Here is a 15,817-nt window from a genome sequence, read left to right on the forward strand (position 1 = left end):
ATGAAATAGTTTAACCTGTGTACATGAAAATACAAGACATCTGCCTCTGAGGAGGTACAGTTTAGTGGAAGAACTCTGTCATGTCTCAGGAGCTGGCACTGTTGGATTTCAGTAGGAAGCCACTAGAGAAATAAATGAGACGTCTGAGCTATTTTGGAATTATTGGAGAAAAGTTAACGAAAATGACTGCAATCCCCACTTACTGCTTTGATGTATATATATATATATATTTTTTTGTAGTTGTTATTAACTATTACTTAATAAATGCATTTATTTTGTAGACAAACCATTTTAAGGCACTGAGCCTATGATGAGGAGATAATAAAAGGAGATATTAATATACAAAATTTGTGGACTAAATGCTTACTACATGAGTGTTCCCCAAAGTCCGTGTGCAGGTTGGGGTTGATGAACGTACTTCTTCGCCTATAACCATCACAATATGCTACTTATGATCAGGTCCTATCTTGTGTGCCAATAACGTGTGATATATAATGTAATCTCTTTATTAGCAAAAGAAGAATCAAGGAAAGCAGTGTGGTGGTTAAAAGCAGAGTTTCAAATCCCCACTCTGTCACCTACCTAGTTATCTGATCTTGGGGCAAATTTCCTAATCTCTTTGAACTTCAGTTTTCTTCTCTATAATGCTGGGGATGCTTATAATAGAATAATAACAAATAGTCGCTAACATTTATATATGGGTCATTGTGTAACATGCACTACTTCTAGCCCTTTGAATTTATTAACTCTTAATTTTCACATCAACTCTGTGAGATAAGCAGTATTATTATCCCATTTTAGAGATGAAGAAACTAAGGCATAGAGAGGTCTTGCAACCTGCCCAAAGTTACGCAGTTAGCAAGTGGTAGAACTATTTACCCAATTATGCTCTCTGCAGAGGATGTCCTCTTATAGCTATCTTGTGAGAATTATTTCATTCATACATACAAAACACTCAATATGCCTGGTATATTAAAATTTATCAATAAAGTTTAGCTATTATTATAATAAATTAAAAATGACACAAATCATCAACTGGTGATTTTGTTTGCTAGATTGTGGAATACTGAAGTGTAAAAAAACCCCAAAAAGGTAATTAAGGCATTTTTCAACAGTTCTGTTAAAATTAATAATATATGACAACAAAACAATAACAAATTTTGATTTCATGTTAATACTTGTGCAAGAATAGTGTGGGTGTAAATTTCAGGGATTAAGAAATACCAGAGGGAGGGGGGAGAGAATGGGCAAAATGGGTGAAGGGGGATAGAGAGTACAGGCTTCCAGTTATGGAATGAGTAGATCATGGAGATAAAAGGCACGGCATAGAGAATATAGTAAATGATGTTGTAATAATGTTGTAACGAGACAGCTACACTTCTGGTGCGCACAGCATAAGGTATGGGGAAGTTTAATCACTATCCTGAAATGAATGCAACATTGGGTGTCCACTATATTCAAATAAAAACAATTTTAAAAAGAATGAAAGGTCTGTTGATTACAAAACAATACTTATAAGTCTGATAAAGTTTACATTTTTTATTTTACTCATTCACAGGGTTGGTTCTAATACTAAAATTGTAACCATGCAGATATTAAGTGAATGCAAATATATACAAACATGTCAGGTTAAAACATTTAACACTATATAGAACCTCTATTATTATTATTATTATTGAAAATACTGGAGTTTTCTAATAGAGAATATTAATGCTTTTCATCATATGTTTTTTTAAAGGTTTATTTATTTATTTATTTGACACAGAGAGAGAGAAGCAGCAGAAGGAGAGGGAGAAGCAGACTCCCCGCTGAGCAAGGAGACAAATGTGGGGTTCCATCCCAGGACTCTGGGATCATGACCTGAGCCGAAGGCAGCCACTTAACCGACTGAGCCACCCAGGCACCTCTCATCATATTTTTTTTATTCTACTCATATTAAATATATTCTCTTTAAAATAAATAACCACTGCTTACAAGACTCACTTTCTACAACTTTATTCTTTTTAGGGTTTGAAGGCTAAAATAAACACTGGAAATATCTTTCAGAAAATGCTTTGAAACAAGACATCCTAAGACTAAGACAGTGAAAAACTCCATTAAGCGCCTAAATAAATTAGCAAACATTTCTTGAGCAAGTGCTCTATTCTGGGCTCTGTGTGATTCCAAATATCATTGACCATTATGGAATCTATTAATCATCATGGGCATAGCTAGTCTAACAGTAAGGTAGAGCAAGATAGGTTAATGCACATGTAAGTATTTGAAAAGAAAATTTTAAATAAATGAATGCAAAGCAGAGTGCCACATTTAACCAAGAGTTAGGGAATAAACCATACATGATATTTTGAAAGTAAGTTTGCTTATTGTCATCTTCTCTCTGTCATCTATTAACCAGCCTTCTCAGAATACCATGTGACTTTTTGAGGCAGAATGGAAAACATATCCAAAGTTTAATACAATACGAATAGGAATTTTGGATAAATAAGAACTCCAGAAAGTCAAGCCTTCAAACTCCTCCCATTCTTGGGAGATAAAAAGGTTTGACAAAGTGAACCAATTAAGCTGTTGACCCATCGCTTTCCAAAATTTTCTGGACTATTTTCTTGATTTTGGGAGCTTCTGGGTCCAGGCAGATTTTCTTTCCTTTCTTCAGTGTGGCTCTGCAAGAGGGAATGGAATTTTGTGAGTGCCCTGGCGTGACTCTCAGAAAGGATCCACGGGGCTGGATACAATAGAGTTGACGGGGAGAGAAGAGAGTTTCCCTAACGCCCAATGAGGCAATGATTACAGAAGCAGAGACTTACATCCCTTGAACATTGGCACAATGGGGTCCTGCTCTGAGCACCTCCAATTTTGGATGTTACTTGGATGAATGCCAGAGATGGTCTTCATACACATGCAGTAAAGTTCAAAGAACTGTTTCCTGTCCACGCTTTGAGCTAGGGTAGAAAGTGTGGCTCGATTAGCCATTGCGATTATTGCGGAGATCTTATCTCTTGACTTGTTTCCTTAGTCTCCTTGCTCGTTAACTGTACCTCTCTCATAAAGCCACTGGGTATATGATCGTCTTCAAACCTTCAGTAAAGTACCTTAGCAGAGTGCCCACGAAGCATCTCCTCGCCGCCTAGAGTTACTAGTATAATGCCCGTCTCCCGCCCCAGGAGAACCAGGGCAGGGTCCCCCCCCCCCCCCCCCCCTCTGCAGGGCAGCAGACGTTCCACCCTCAGTTTTCCCGGAGTTTCTCTTACTTTCTCCGGCGGCCCAGGGAAGCAGCGTGGTCAAGGGCAGGGATAGCACTAGCAGCCCCTGTAGGACCCGGAGAGGGCTGGTGCGGGCACAGGAGGAGGCGGCATTAGGTCTGAGGCTCATGGTGGAGAAGATTAAGCTGGAGTCGTTCCTGGAGACAGGAGACCTCAGCGTGAGGGTGTATTGCTGCCTAGAAGTCTGCAGCAATGTGACTTTTCATGCTCTCCTGATGCCATTTATGCAAGCTCCCTCAAGGCCAGTAAGGAGGAAAAAGATAAGGCAGGAGAGGTGAGGGTATATGGAAATACATGTGGGAGGGTGGGCAGGCTGTGCCCAACCCAGATAAATGCCAGGCGGGTCAGGGTTCCTGCTCAATTTCATTTTTACTTATTTTCACACTCTCCCCCATCCTTTTCTCAGTCCCCATCTCCTTTACACAAACATAGCCTCCCACTTCGGGAGGTAAGAACAAGACTGAAGTATTACACGTATTTTCTCTGCATCACTATGTGATAATGCCCTGATAAGGCAATCTGTAGGCTTAAAAGACACTTTATGAGTATCTGAAAACATAAATATGCAGCCCTTTCCGGTTGCCAAGGAAAGCAGTTGTTCCCAAATTGGCTGTTGACAAATGCTAGGATTTGTTTGTAGGATGTAGATAAAATATGAGCCAATAACCATAAAAGGCTCACTCTGTGTATTAGTTTATGGGCTGCTTTCTGTTTTCCAAGTGTATTATTTTTTTTATCATTTCATCCAGAAACTAGAAGAAAAATTCCTCTCCCCTTGTGTTATAAAATAAACTGCTTGTTTCTGACACCTGAGTCTACCCTAAAAAGCAAGCCCCAGCATATTTATTTTTTCTTTTATTTTTATTATTACAGGGAAGCATGTAATATAATTTATTGTAAAAGGTTCATACACTGCAGATGTATGTGGAATAAGAAGTGTTATCATCATTATTCTATATCCTCACTCCCCAGTGGTAACCTTTGGTAACAAGTTGGCATTAGTTTTCTATTCTACCTGCATTTATATACACATGTATACATATGCATAGAGACACATACACATCACTCATAGAGAAGCTCATATATAGATAGAGGTAGACACAGAATTTTTAATAAAAATTGGATCATTATATAGCTTGCTTTTGTCCTTCCAAAATATGTCTTCAGCATCCTTTCATGCTACCCCAATGTAGTTTTGCCCCATCCTTTTTTTAATGGCTGCATGACATTCTATGGCATGGGCAATCCTCTGTCCAACCTCTGTCTTATTGGTGACCTCAAGGGTGTTTCCAGTTTTGCAGTATTACAGATTGCAATAAAATCTCTATTCCTCAGTTCTCAGACCCTCCTTATGGGTCTCCATCTCAAACCCCACATGATATAAATAAAGTCCCACAGAGCTGCAGGGCAGACCTACACATCACATGCTGGCTGGTGTGTATTATTGTCTGGATCCCTGTTTCTTCTATAAAACTTGCTGCCTCAACTGGCTTTTGAAAGCCGAGGCGTGCCCTAGGTTTCTTTGAATGCTTTAGGTAGCCTTCGGGGTGTAGGATAATGCAATATACAGCGGGTCCTAAACAGTATTAGTCAATGACTGTGTATCACATGAAGGAAAGTTTCTCTTTCCTTTTTAATCAGACACAATCCTCAAACCAAACTCCATGTGGTCCCAAGTACCTATGGTATAGAAAAGGTGATTTAGAAGGCTGGGAATAAAGGATAAAGTTCGGGCCACAAGCTCTCTTCCTATTAAAACTATGCACGAATACTACACATTATTATTTAAACTTCCCTTTTTTTTGCCAACTTTTTATAACTTTAAAATTCTGGAAAAAAACACTCAAAATATTCAAATGTACAAAATTACTTTTTTTATCAAAAGAATGAATACAGTAAATTATTTTTTCCAATTTTTTTTAAAGATTTTATTTATTTGACAGAGAGAGAGAGAGAGCAAACACAAGCAAGGGAAGCAGCAGAAGGAGAGGGAGAAGCAGGCTCCCCAACAAAGCAGGGAGCCTGATGCGGGGCTCGATCCCAGGACCCCGGGATCATGACCAGAGCCAAAGGCAGCTGCCTAAACCCCTGAGCCACCCAGGTGTCCCTTGTTTTAACTTTTAAGTCAATGTCCCCTGTTGTTTAACAGTGACTACTACACCTACTTAAGTTCATAGGTCCTGTTTTATAAGAGTATTTCTTATTTTTCTCACCCCATTTATTTTCCTCTTGTAACTTCCAGTCTAGCAGTAGAATATCTTAAAATGATTTTCCATCTCTCCCAACTCAGAAATTCATTGTCTAAGAAACAGGATCAAGAAAAAGCTGAGATGTGGAGTGAATTGCAGAGAGATTATCAGTAGGAAACAGAGTAAGGAGAATTAACTTCTTTCTAGTTCTTCCTGAGTGATGGCTTTATTGTCTTTCCTCATTACTGAGATTGAAATGTTATTAATTCTCTGGTCAGATATATTTTTATTCAAATGTAAGCTCAAAACCATTTCCAGAGCAAGATACAAAGATTTTTTTTAAAGCATCATAGTATCTTTCTTTTTCCATCCATCATAACCCCCAACACATATTTGCTCACTGTATTTATTGGCTTCACTGGACACTTTTTCCCTCATACATACACTATCCAACTTTCTTTCCTCGTTCATTTAGTATCAGGAAAGAGGTAGGCACGTAGAAGAGTATCATTAAGTCATTGTCTTAATCAACAAATTTGTCACAAAAGACACATCGTCAGCAAGGTTCATGAGGAAGCATTAACAAATTTCTTGAGCCATTAAAATTTCACAAGCCTATTAGTTGGCATTTGAGGTAAATAATGTTTTGCTAGCTTTCGCTGATTCAATAAATATTAAGTATCTACTATGTACCAGGTGTTTAAAAGTTCTCTTCGTTGTGTGACTTGGTCATTTAACTATTTCTTTTTTAAAAGTGAGACCTCAAATATTTGTGCAAAACAATGGGACATCAATACTAATCTGCTACTACTAGAAAAGATACTTTGAAATCAGTTATTCAACTAAAAGAAGTCAGCTTATACAAAATAGTATATTTAAATCAATGCTATGAAATTAGTGTCCGGGTTCTTGGGTTTTAAAATGACAGCCTTTTTATTGATCTGACATTGTCATGCTGTTCATTTTATTTTATTCTGTGGTAAGTTACTTTATCTCTTTTTCCTTTAAGTCATTGTATAAATAGCAGAGTCATAGAGTCATTCAGGAAACTAGCAAGTTTTCTAAGACTCAAAACAACTTATCTGTTAGCTATTTTAAAAGAAAATATCTAGAGGCATTGGAGGAACATTATCCATGAAAATTAAGATACATTAACTCTGTCTTACATAAAAGATTTTGAACTGACATCCCCCAAGTATGAAGGAAATAAGCTATCACTTGCAAATTAGTCCTAAAAGCAATTGGCACAGAAAATCTTAGGGCTAATACAATTTTGGGTCTTGTTGTTAAAGCACCTTCAGCAATAAATTGAAATTCTAGCCAATAAAAGATTTCCTATATGTGCTGAAACCAAATACGTTTTCTGTATAATTCTGAGTTGACAAGAATGATCCAGACCTTAATTACTCTGGCAGTCAAGTCAATTGAGGCTGGAGACTGCCCAGAGATGAAGTGGGGGGGGGGGGGGGGAAAGGGGGGGGAGGGGGGGGAGGGTGAAAGAATTCAGGGGAAATGTCTTCCTGGGTGCTGTTAGACAGAAGCACTCACTGCAAAGTTTGGCAGGCCTGAGAATTTTCACTTTATGTTGATGAATACCATCCACTGAACATCCAATGCATAATGATACTCTTGTGGAACAAGCCAATCCCAAATTTAGTGGCCTACAACAACAATTTATTATTTCTAATAATTCCGTATGTTAATGAGTGGCACTTGGACCTCACTCAGGCGGGTGTAGTCAGAGCACCACTGGAGGGGCTGAGACCCCCACCACAGCCTCACCCCCCTGGGAGGGCCGGGGGCTGGCTGCTAGCCCCGGTGCCTGCTGGGGCAGCCCATCCTCCTGCTCCTCCTTCTCCAGTGGCATGATTTTACTTCTCAGGAATACATGAAGAACAAGAACGGAAGGGAGGTAGAAAGGGAGGAAAGGTGAGAAGGAGGGAGTGAGGAGACAGGAGAGTTGGGAAGGGAAGGGAAGGAAGAAAAAAGAAAAAGAAAAGTGAAGGCACAAGCCCTCCACTCTCCTCCCTTCCCTTCCCCTCACATCCTCTCCTCCTGGTCCCCTCCGCCCTCCTCGCCTTTTCCACCTCCTCTCCTCCCCTCCTTGCCTCTCCTCTTCTGTGATTTTTCCTTTCTCCCCTTCCCTCTCCTCCCCTGCCCCTGAAACCCGACTGCACCTCCTAGATTCATTCCCTTTCAGGAGCCTTCCTCCGGCGGTGGCACACCACAACAGTGTCCCTCGGCTGCTAATGATGGCTGCCCAAGGTCCTCTCTGGGCACAGCCCAGGGCCTAAAGGGACTGTCTCGCCCAAAGTTGTGCCCGCCCCCGGAGATAGCCCTCATCTAGTGACCGGTCGGTGGGGGGAGTACAGAGATCCGCTCTCTTGCCACAATTCAGAATGGCTCTGAAAGGCTACCCCAGCTCCAGAGCTTCGCAGAGCCGCCCGGGGAATCTTCTGCTGTAGCGGCAGGCTCTCCCTCTACCCGACCCTCCCTTTACTTCCTGACAGATGGGAATTCTTAGAGCACTCCTCAGTAAACTTCCTGCACACAAATGTCCTCTTGGAGTTTGATTCTAGGGAATCCCACCTAAGGGACTCTTTCTCTCTTTTTTAAAAAAAAACCTAGTCTCTTCATTCAGCTTTCAAGTAAAGCTTTGTCAGAGAGAACTCAGTATATTGGCCGTCAAGAGGCCTTAACTTCGTCTGAAAGCTTCTCACTTTTGTCATCTCCACATTGGAAGGATCCTGGGCTTGGTCTAGCATGTAACAGGATTATCAATAAATGGGTGTTGATGGATGAATATTTATAAGAAGGAAAACACACCATACATGTTAATAATGCTAACATATGAATGACAGAGAATAGAGAGAATATGAATACATTGTTTCCAGAAGCTTCCTAAAAAAGACTCCTGGAAACAAATTCTTAAGTGTACTAAACATCCATGCATAGATAGAAAGAATATGGATATGTTTGGGGAAAAAATGATGGCACTTAAACTATGGAGCTCTCAGTTTTCTGAATTTGAATGAGGAGAAAGGAACTAATATTTGTCAAATATCTACTTTGTTTCAGGATTAGGCCTTAGTGCCTGTGAGATGGATATTTCTGTACTGATTTTACAGACAAGAAAACTGAGGGATGGAGATGTTAAATAAACTGCCAAGGTCAAATAGCCAGAAGTGCTCAAAACTAGATCTGAAACACAATTACTCTGACTTGGTACTGTACCACAAAGGGTAAAGAACTATCTCATGCCTCTCATGCTAGAAATGAGTCAGCCATTTTTCTCTTTGTCCATTCTGGAGGTGAGTCAGAAGCAATCACCCCACATTTATGGGGCGGCAGAATCACCTCTATTAAGAATGTGGATTTTTCAGAGGAGGAAGGGGTTCTTGTCATTTCTCAATATTTAAAAAAATGGAACTCTAGACTTTGTAAAAACAAAATTTTACACATAAACTCTAGGTCTTTCTACGTCGTTATTTCACTGCACATATTTGAAGTATGAATAATCCTTTTTGGGAATGTAATATTAATTTTGCTGACTAAAAGCAAACCAGGACCGTCAGCCAAAGTCAGAATCATGTGCACTCTCTTTGTCTTCTGTGATTCAGTCAGGCAGGAAAGTCAAAATCCCCAGGTGCTCATTCTATGTGGTAAATTTCTCAATTTGTAACATCCAGGAAGGACCTTTGAAGTTATGTTGTACAATATGAGAGTTACCCACAGCAATTCTTTTCCTTGTGCAGGAATTAAAAGTATGATAGAAAAACAAAGCCACTAGTCAGATTTTATCATAGATCTTGTCATAACTTCAGGAATTGAAGGATTATGTGAAGGTGTCACACCCAGAGGCAAGCAGGAGAATATGGTAAAATGAGGGACATTAATTAAACATGGAAAATTGTCTGGTTTGGGGGAGTAACATAAGTATTTTAGCTGACATCTTTTTCAAGTCCCAGTGATTTTATAACTGACAGTGAGTTTCAGATGGATAACAGTGGGGGTGTAATATTTAGGAGTTTGTATGAGGAAAATATAAGCTATATCCCTAGAAGAACTTCAGTGGGTTAATTTTCCCCAGATATGTTAGTCCTTGAATTTGCTAGTGGCAGGATCAATAGTAATAGTAGGATTAGTGAGTCGTAGCTGTCACTGAGATTCTTGTATAGGTTATCTACATCAGTGATATAATCTATTTTCTTTATAGAACAGCCAATTATAGCATGAGCATGACAAACGGAATTGCAAGAATATTACAAATGAGGTCTTATTCTATGGTCTATAAACAAGCTAAACTTACAAATCTTGCTTCTGGAAAAAACAAAGATCTAGAATGATGACAAAGAAAAAAGTAATCAGCAATGTTTATTTCTTCACAGAACATACATTTCACCTATTCAAAGGACATGTAATATGCTTTCAGTTATTATTGTCACACAGTTACTCAATGAGTATTTTGGGGCCGATATGACAAATCAGAGACTGTTTAAAACACTGAAATTTGTAGTTCTCACATCTATGGTAATTTGGCTTGCTTTCTTAATGTTTCCCTAATATTAGTGTATGGTTATAGGTTCAAAGGGAAGAAAAAAATACTGTTTGAGAGTATGTAGCTTAATGATTTTTTTTAAGATTTTATTTATTTATTTGAGAGAGAGAGAGAGCACAAGTAGGGGGGAGCAGAGGCAGAGGCAGAAGGAGAAGCAGGCTCCAACGACCCAGGGCTCCATCCCAGGACCCTGAGATCATGACCTGAGCTGAAGGCAGACACTTAGCCAACTGAGCCACCCAGGCACCCCAGAAGTGTAATGAATTTTTAAAAAATTTTGGGGTATTTTGTGCTTTTATCTATTGCTAAAAAAATTTGTCAGCAAATCATCTCTGAACTTTTCCATATCTTTGTATCTTCCTGTCTTTTTTCCTTTTCTCTGTCATATAGATATATGAATATATAATCATAATGTATTGCTATAATTAATATACTAAATTAATAATAATATGTTAATACATATATGAATCTAATTGGTATTCTACATATAAGGGAAGAGATGAAAAGATGTAGAATAAATTAAGTTAGATATAGATATACTAATAATATATTAGCCTGTACTAAGAAATACATGTGTTAATATAAGCATATATATTAATCCAGTAGGGGTATGAGTATATATGCATATCAATTGGATTAGTCTCCTTCTTTCCATTTTCTTGCTTTTCCTAAGAATGAGCTATTTATTTTTTTTAAGATTTTATTTATTTATTTGACAGAGAGAGAGACACCGAGAGCAGGGACACAAGCAGGGGGAGTGGGAGAGGGAGAAGCAGGCTTCCCGCCGAGCAGGGGCTCGATCCCAGGACTCTGGGATCATGACCCTAGCTGATGGCAGATGCTTAACGACTGAGCCACCCAGGCTGTTTAGATGAGCTGTTTAGATGAACTTGCTGTTTTGATAGAGACAGTGGGACTCGTTTAGCCTGGACCACACTTCTGCTTAAGCACCTACTATGTGCTCAGAGTGTCCTAGAAACAGAGATGAATGTGATAAACATATCCTTGACCTCATGGAGCTTACAGTGAAGTTGGATAGACACTAAATAAATGATCACATGTATATCGTCTCTATAGATTCTGTAATCATGTCAGTGACAAAATGTTAGGAAGGAAAAGAACAAAGTTCTATGAGAGGATGTGAAAGAGGCCTTCATCTGGTAAGGGTAAGGACCAGTGGAGGCCCTAAGTGACAGGTAAACTGACCTCGAAGGAAGGATGGAGTTAGCCAGATAAAAGTGAGGTGTAGATGTTATGGGTTGAGGGGACTGCATAGGCCAAAGCTCTTGTTGGATTACTTGTAGATAAGAAGAAAGAGAGTGAAGGAATTACGATTTCTTCAACACCACACTGAGCAGGTTACTGATGTTAGGACACGATCTGATTACCTGAGGTTCGGGATACTTTACTAATTCTTAAGCCAATCTGTGTCGGGTACTGGGGATGCAGAGATGAATGGCATATGATTGATGATCTGGGGGAACTCAGTAGAATAAAGAATCTACAAACAAAAAAGCCCCGCAATACATTTGCTAATCAAAGAAATTCACGTATCTAGAAGATGCTAGCAGAACATCAAAATGGAAACCAACGAGTTACTCCGGGAGTGCCAAGGAAAATTTCCTGAAGGAAATACTGTTTGAGCTGAGTTCTAAAGGATGAATAAGCTTCTTCCTATAGGCAGAAAGTGGTAAGGCCCTTCCAGGTAGAGGTTCCATCAAATGCAAAGGCGTGGACCCTGGAAAGAACACGCCCAGTCAGGGAACTAAGCTCCTGACGGCATTGATGCAAGGGGAAAGGGACGTTGAAGCAGCAATCAGGGGTCAGATGAGACAGAACCTAACCTGCCCTGCCTTGCAACTTTGATGTCACATCTAGGAAATAGGGAGCCAGTTAGGGTTTGTGTTTTCTAAACAGCCTGAAGGCTGTTGGTGCTCTGGAGGAGTAGCTAGAAGGGGACTGAGCTTGGAAAAAGGTGGGACGAATGTAATGGCCCTGGGAAATGAGGGTCCTCTCTGCTAGCCAGAGAGTAGCATAGTTATTTTTAAGATAATGTGGAATTAAAAATAAATGGAAATTTTGTAACAGTATAGGAAGGAAGAAACAACATAAATAAATTTTATAAATCTTTTATTTTTTTTTCCCAAAGAACAAAAGAAGTGCTACAAACCAATGAGACACGTAATAAAGAGTAACTTTCACATGGTAAGTGTGATGCATAGATAATTCTTTATCACAAAATGATCAAAACCTTAACCTGTGTATACTTTTTGAAAACTAAATGTGAATCTATATTTAAATAGCTCAAACATCTTTTCAAAACTTTACAAGTACAAATCATTGTGAAGTTTGCTTTTATTCCTAAAAAATGCAAACAATGCATTTCTATTAAAAAAAAAACTAGAAATAGGGAATTTGCCTATTTCCTAGCTTCTTCATCTGTCCAAAACATATATTTAGTGACTAGAATTATAGTACTCCTAGTAAAATGGTTAATACACACCATATAATCAAGATTTAGTAAGTCATGACATTATGCCATACTAAGAAGACATCAAATGTCTAAAATTATAGGAAAAAAACATATTAGTTCTTATAGAACTTAAACATTTAAAAATTCTAAATAAGGAAGCATATTTTTTACAAATAACTGCATGTTACACCAGCTTTTTAAGGCAATATAACTCAGCATCCCAGAGTCAAGAGCAAGGAAACCTAACATATTCCCCAAGAAATGATACCAAAATATCTCCTATTTCATGAGGCGTGAAGATAACAATTTACCTCCACCTACAGCATTCTAATGAAATAACATTCACATATTAAACCCACAGTCTTCTCAGTAACACTGTAAGGAATATATTCTAAAAATACAAGTCACTTTGAAAGCTTAACGACCACTGATTCTTGACTCACAATTTAATCAATTGCCAAAGATTTCAAATAGCACAGCAGATAAAATAACAGCAAATAAATAGCGGGAAATACTGTGTTAAATACTTCATAAGCTGAGCATTAAACTTGAGGGACAAACATAGGTGCCTCCCCACCATCCTTTTCTCAAAGTGGGAAATTTATGAAGAAGCCTAACTCATTGGAGAAAACTTGTCCTTGCTTCTTGTCTTCACTGGTTCCTGAGACACTCAGGAAACTGCTCTGCTAAGGAACTGGGCGATTTTTCCAGTGCATGGTCCTTTCTCTTAATCAGTTTTTCTTCCGCTGTTGAGAAAAGAATCATATTAGTTTAACCAAGTTTCTACACTCCTGTCTACTCAGACCCGTTTTCAAAACACAGAGCTTAAGAGCAATGAAAAAAAGCAAAGGGTGGACGCAAGGACTATACTAACAACAACAACAAAATACATCTCCGTAATGAGCTCTATGGAACCACTTAGGCAATGACATATGAAATTGGTGATAAGAGTCTTCCCAGGACATTCCACAACAACTTCTCCCCTTTCTCTTGAACCATCTTTTATTCTAGCGTGGTCTGGAATGTGGTAGGCAAATCCCAGGCAGAGAATAAGGACCTTGAGAAGTCTGCACTCTCAAAAGAGAATAAAAAGCACAAAGATCAAAGCGGCAGGGTACCTGTCCAAAATTTTCTGGATGACTTTCTTCATCACTGGGGTTTTTGGGTCCAGACAGACTTCCTTCTTGTTCTTCAGGGTGGCTCTGCAGAAACCAAAAGAGGATGAGCCCTTGAGCCCTAGGGGCTCAAGACTCGGGCTGAGAGACTTCTCTCTTGTCAAGGTCACAGTGGACACCGCAGCGCAGGAGGACTTACAGGACTTCCACCTTGGAGCACTGTGGGCCGGCAGCGATCACCTGAATCTTAGTGATCATTCTGGGATGAATCCCTTGTGTGGTGGTTAAACACATGCAACGCAGCTCCCTCACTATGGTCGAGACGGGACCGGCTGCGGGACAAAGAGAGACACCGTTCTAGGGCAGGTTGGCGGAGAGCTCTTCCCCCCGCAAGCCCGCCCGGGCCACCTCCCAGCGCCGCGACCGCCGCCGAGGCTGGGCGTGCCGCTCGGCCCGGGTGCCTGCCGCGTGCTGTGCGCGCTCACCGCTGGCGAGGGGCCCCGGCGGCGTCAGCAACAGCAGCAAAAGCAGCGCGCACAGCGAGCCGGAGGGGCCAGGGAGGCGGGCGGCGCGGCTGGGCGGGAGGCTCATTGCGGCAACCAGGGTGGTGAGGGGTGCGGTTCCAGAGGCAGGAGAGGAGCCGGGATCTGAAGCTCCTGAGCACTGTGGCTTCCCCCAAGTCCTTTGCATCCCTTTTATCTGCACGGGCCCCTGCCCCCCGGGCAGGAAACTCAAGCGTTGGGATGCTCGGGAAATTCCCGGGATGAAGGGGGGCGGGGCGGGAAGGGGAGCAATGGGTGGAGGGGGGCTGAGCAGAGGGAGTTGAGGAGGAGGGTGACTGGGAGGAGCTGCCTCCTCCTCAGCTGGTTGCTGCAGGGATTTCGTCCCCTAAGCCAGCCAGGGCTAGCGAAGGCCGGCTTCTCCTGGGGACGGAGCCCTTTGGGAGAATCCCCTCGTTCCCATCTAAGGAGGAAAACTGGAACCAAACTGCCAGGTTTGACTTTAGAAAAATTTCTGAACGATCTTTCTAATTTATCATCATCATCATCATCATCATTCAGGAAAGTAAGGTGTGATTAAAACTGCACTAAACAGAAAGGCCTTCCTCTTCGGCTTGCAGGCAGGTCATTCCAGGTTTCTGACTCGAATTAATTTCTGATTCTTTGGATTTCGGCTAGCTTTAGAGGCCAAGATACTTTGATGAAAATATCTCTATTCCCGCTTGAAGCCAGTGGCAGGGACTCCCAAATCAATTCTGCTAACTGGAAATGCTGTCCTTGTAGCTTAGCAAGCATTGGCGTGTCCGGGTGGTCTTCCAAAATCTTCAAAAATCACTAAGCAAATTGCCCTGTAAGATGATGCCTTGCTTTCGGCAGTTCAATACACTGGTGAATTGGAAGAGGTGGGTCTTTTTTGGGGGGAGGGGATGTGATGGGGTGCGGTGAGTGCAGACTAAAGCGGAGTCCCAGCTGAGCCTGTTCCAGCGATGGCTCCAGACTCTGGCCAGGTGTGTAATTGACCCAATTCTGACAGGCTGTGGGAGGCTGATGACTTTGAAGAGCTCTTCTGGAAGTTTGGTGTGGGGATTTGAATTCATGTGGCAGCAAGACAGCACCAACTCTGGTTTCGCTCAACTTCATGGGAGAGAAGAACCACAAGCTTCTGGAGTGATTCAGCATCATGATCAGTGGCTGCTTTAATCCACAGGTCTGTTTGAATCCAGGTGAGCTCAGAGCTGCCCGCTGAAGTTGAGGGGTGAGGTAGCTGGAAAGGGATGAGGTAGCTTCCAGCTTCCTCACCCTCTCTCTTCTCTCTCTCTCAACTGTGGAAATAGAATGCTGAAGTTTTAAAGGTAGGTCTTTCACATGTCTAACTCTGTGGAAGGCATGAGTATGATATTGGAATGACACATGGGCTTTCGTTCATGGAACTCTAACTAAATCCTCTTCTGGATTGTTCTCAATACCCTTGTTGTCACAGTAGGCCAGCAAAGGCAATGGGTAGACATGACAGCAACTGGAAGCCAGTCATGGAAAGAAATTGCTTTCCTTGTCCCCAAAGACCCTGGGGAATTTTATTGACTCCTCCACATAGCTTCCTTGGCAGAACATCACCTCCATTGGTGAACAAGGAGGAGGTCTCATAAACCTTTAGAACTTTTGGTCTGAAAGGAAACTTGAGAAATTGATGAAGACTGGGAGGTTTGGCCTCACTTTTGGGGA

General features: G+C 41.0%; 2 protein-coding genes across 2 annotated transcripts; both read right to left on the bottom strand.

Annotated features, from left to right (window-relative positions):
* Positions 1-2,557: 2,557 nt before the first annotated feature.
* On the bottom strand, positions 2,558-3,369 carry LOC110591477 (pro-platelet basic protein). Its single transcript, XM_021702398.1, is given in 4 exon segments — positions 2,558-2,660; positions 2,805-2,850; positions 2,853-2,939; positions 3,249-3,369. Coding segments are annotated over 4 exon segments (357 nt in total).
* Positions 3,370-12,126: 8,757 nt separating this feature from the next.
* LOC110591476 (C-X-C motif chemokine 6-like) lies at positions 12,127-14,250 on the bottom strand. Its single transcript, XM_021702397.1, has 4 exons — positions 14,081-14,250; positions 13,795-13,927; positions 13,599-13,682; positions 12,127-13,226 (listed from the first exon to the last, which is right to left on the bottom strand). The coding sequence occupies exons 1-4, from the start codon at positions 14,184-14,186 to the stop codon at positions 13,208-13,210; spliced, it is 342 nt and encodes a 113-aa protein (XP_021558072.1). The 5' UTR covers positions 14,187-14,250; the 3' UTR covers positions 12,127-13,207.
* Positions 14,251-15,817: the final 1,567 nt, after the last annotated feature.

The sequence above is a fragment of the Neomonachus schauinslandi genome, chromosome 2, assembly GCF_002201575.2.
Source record: "Neomonachus schauinslandi chromosome 2, ASM220157v2, whole genome shotgun sequence".
NCBI classification, from domain to species: domain Eukaryota; kingdom Metazoa; phylum Chordata; class Mammalia; order Carnivora; family Phocidae; genus Neomonachus; species Neomonachus schauinslandi.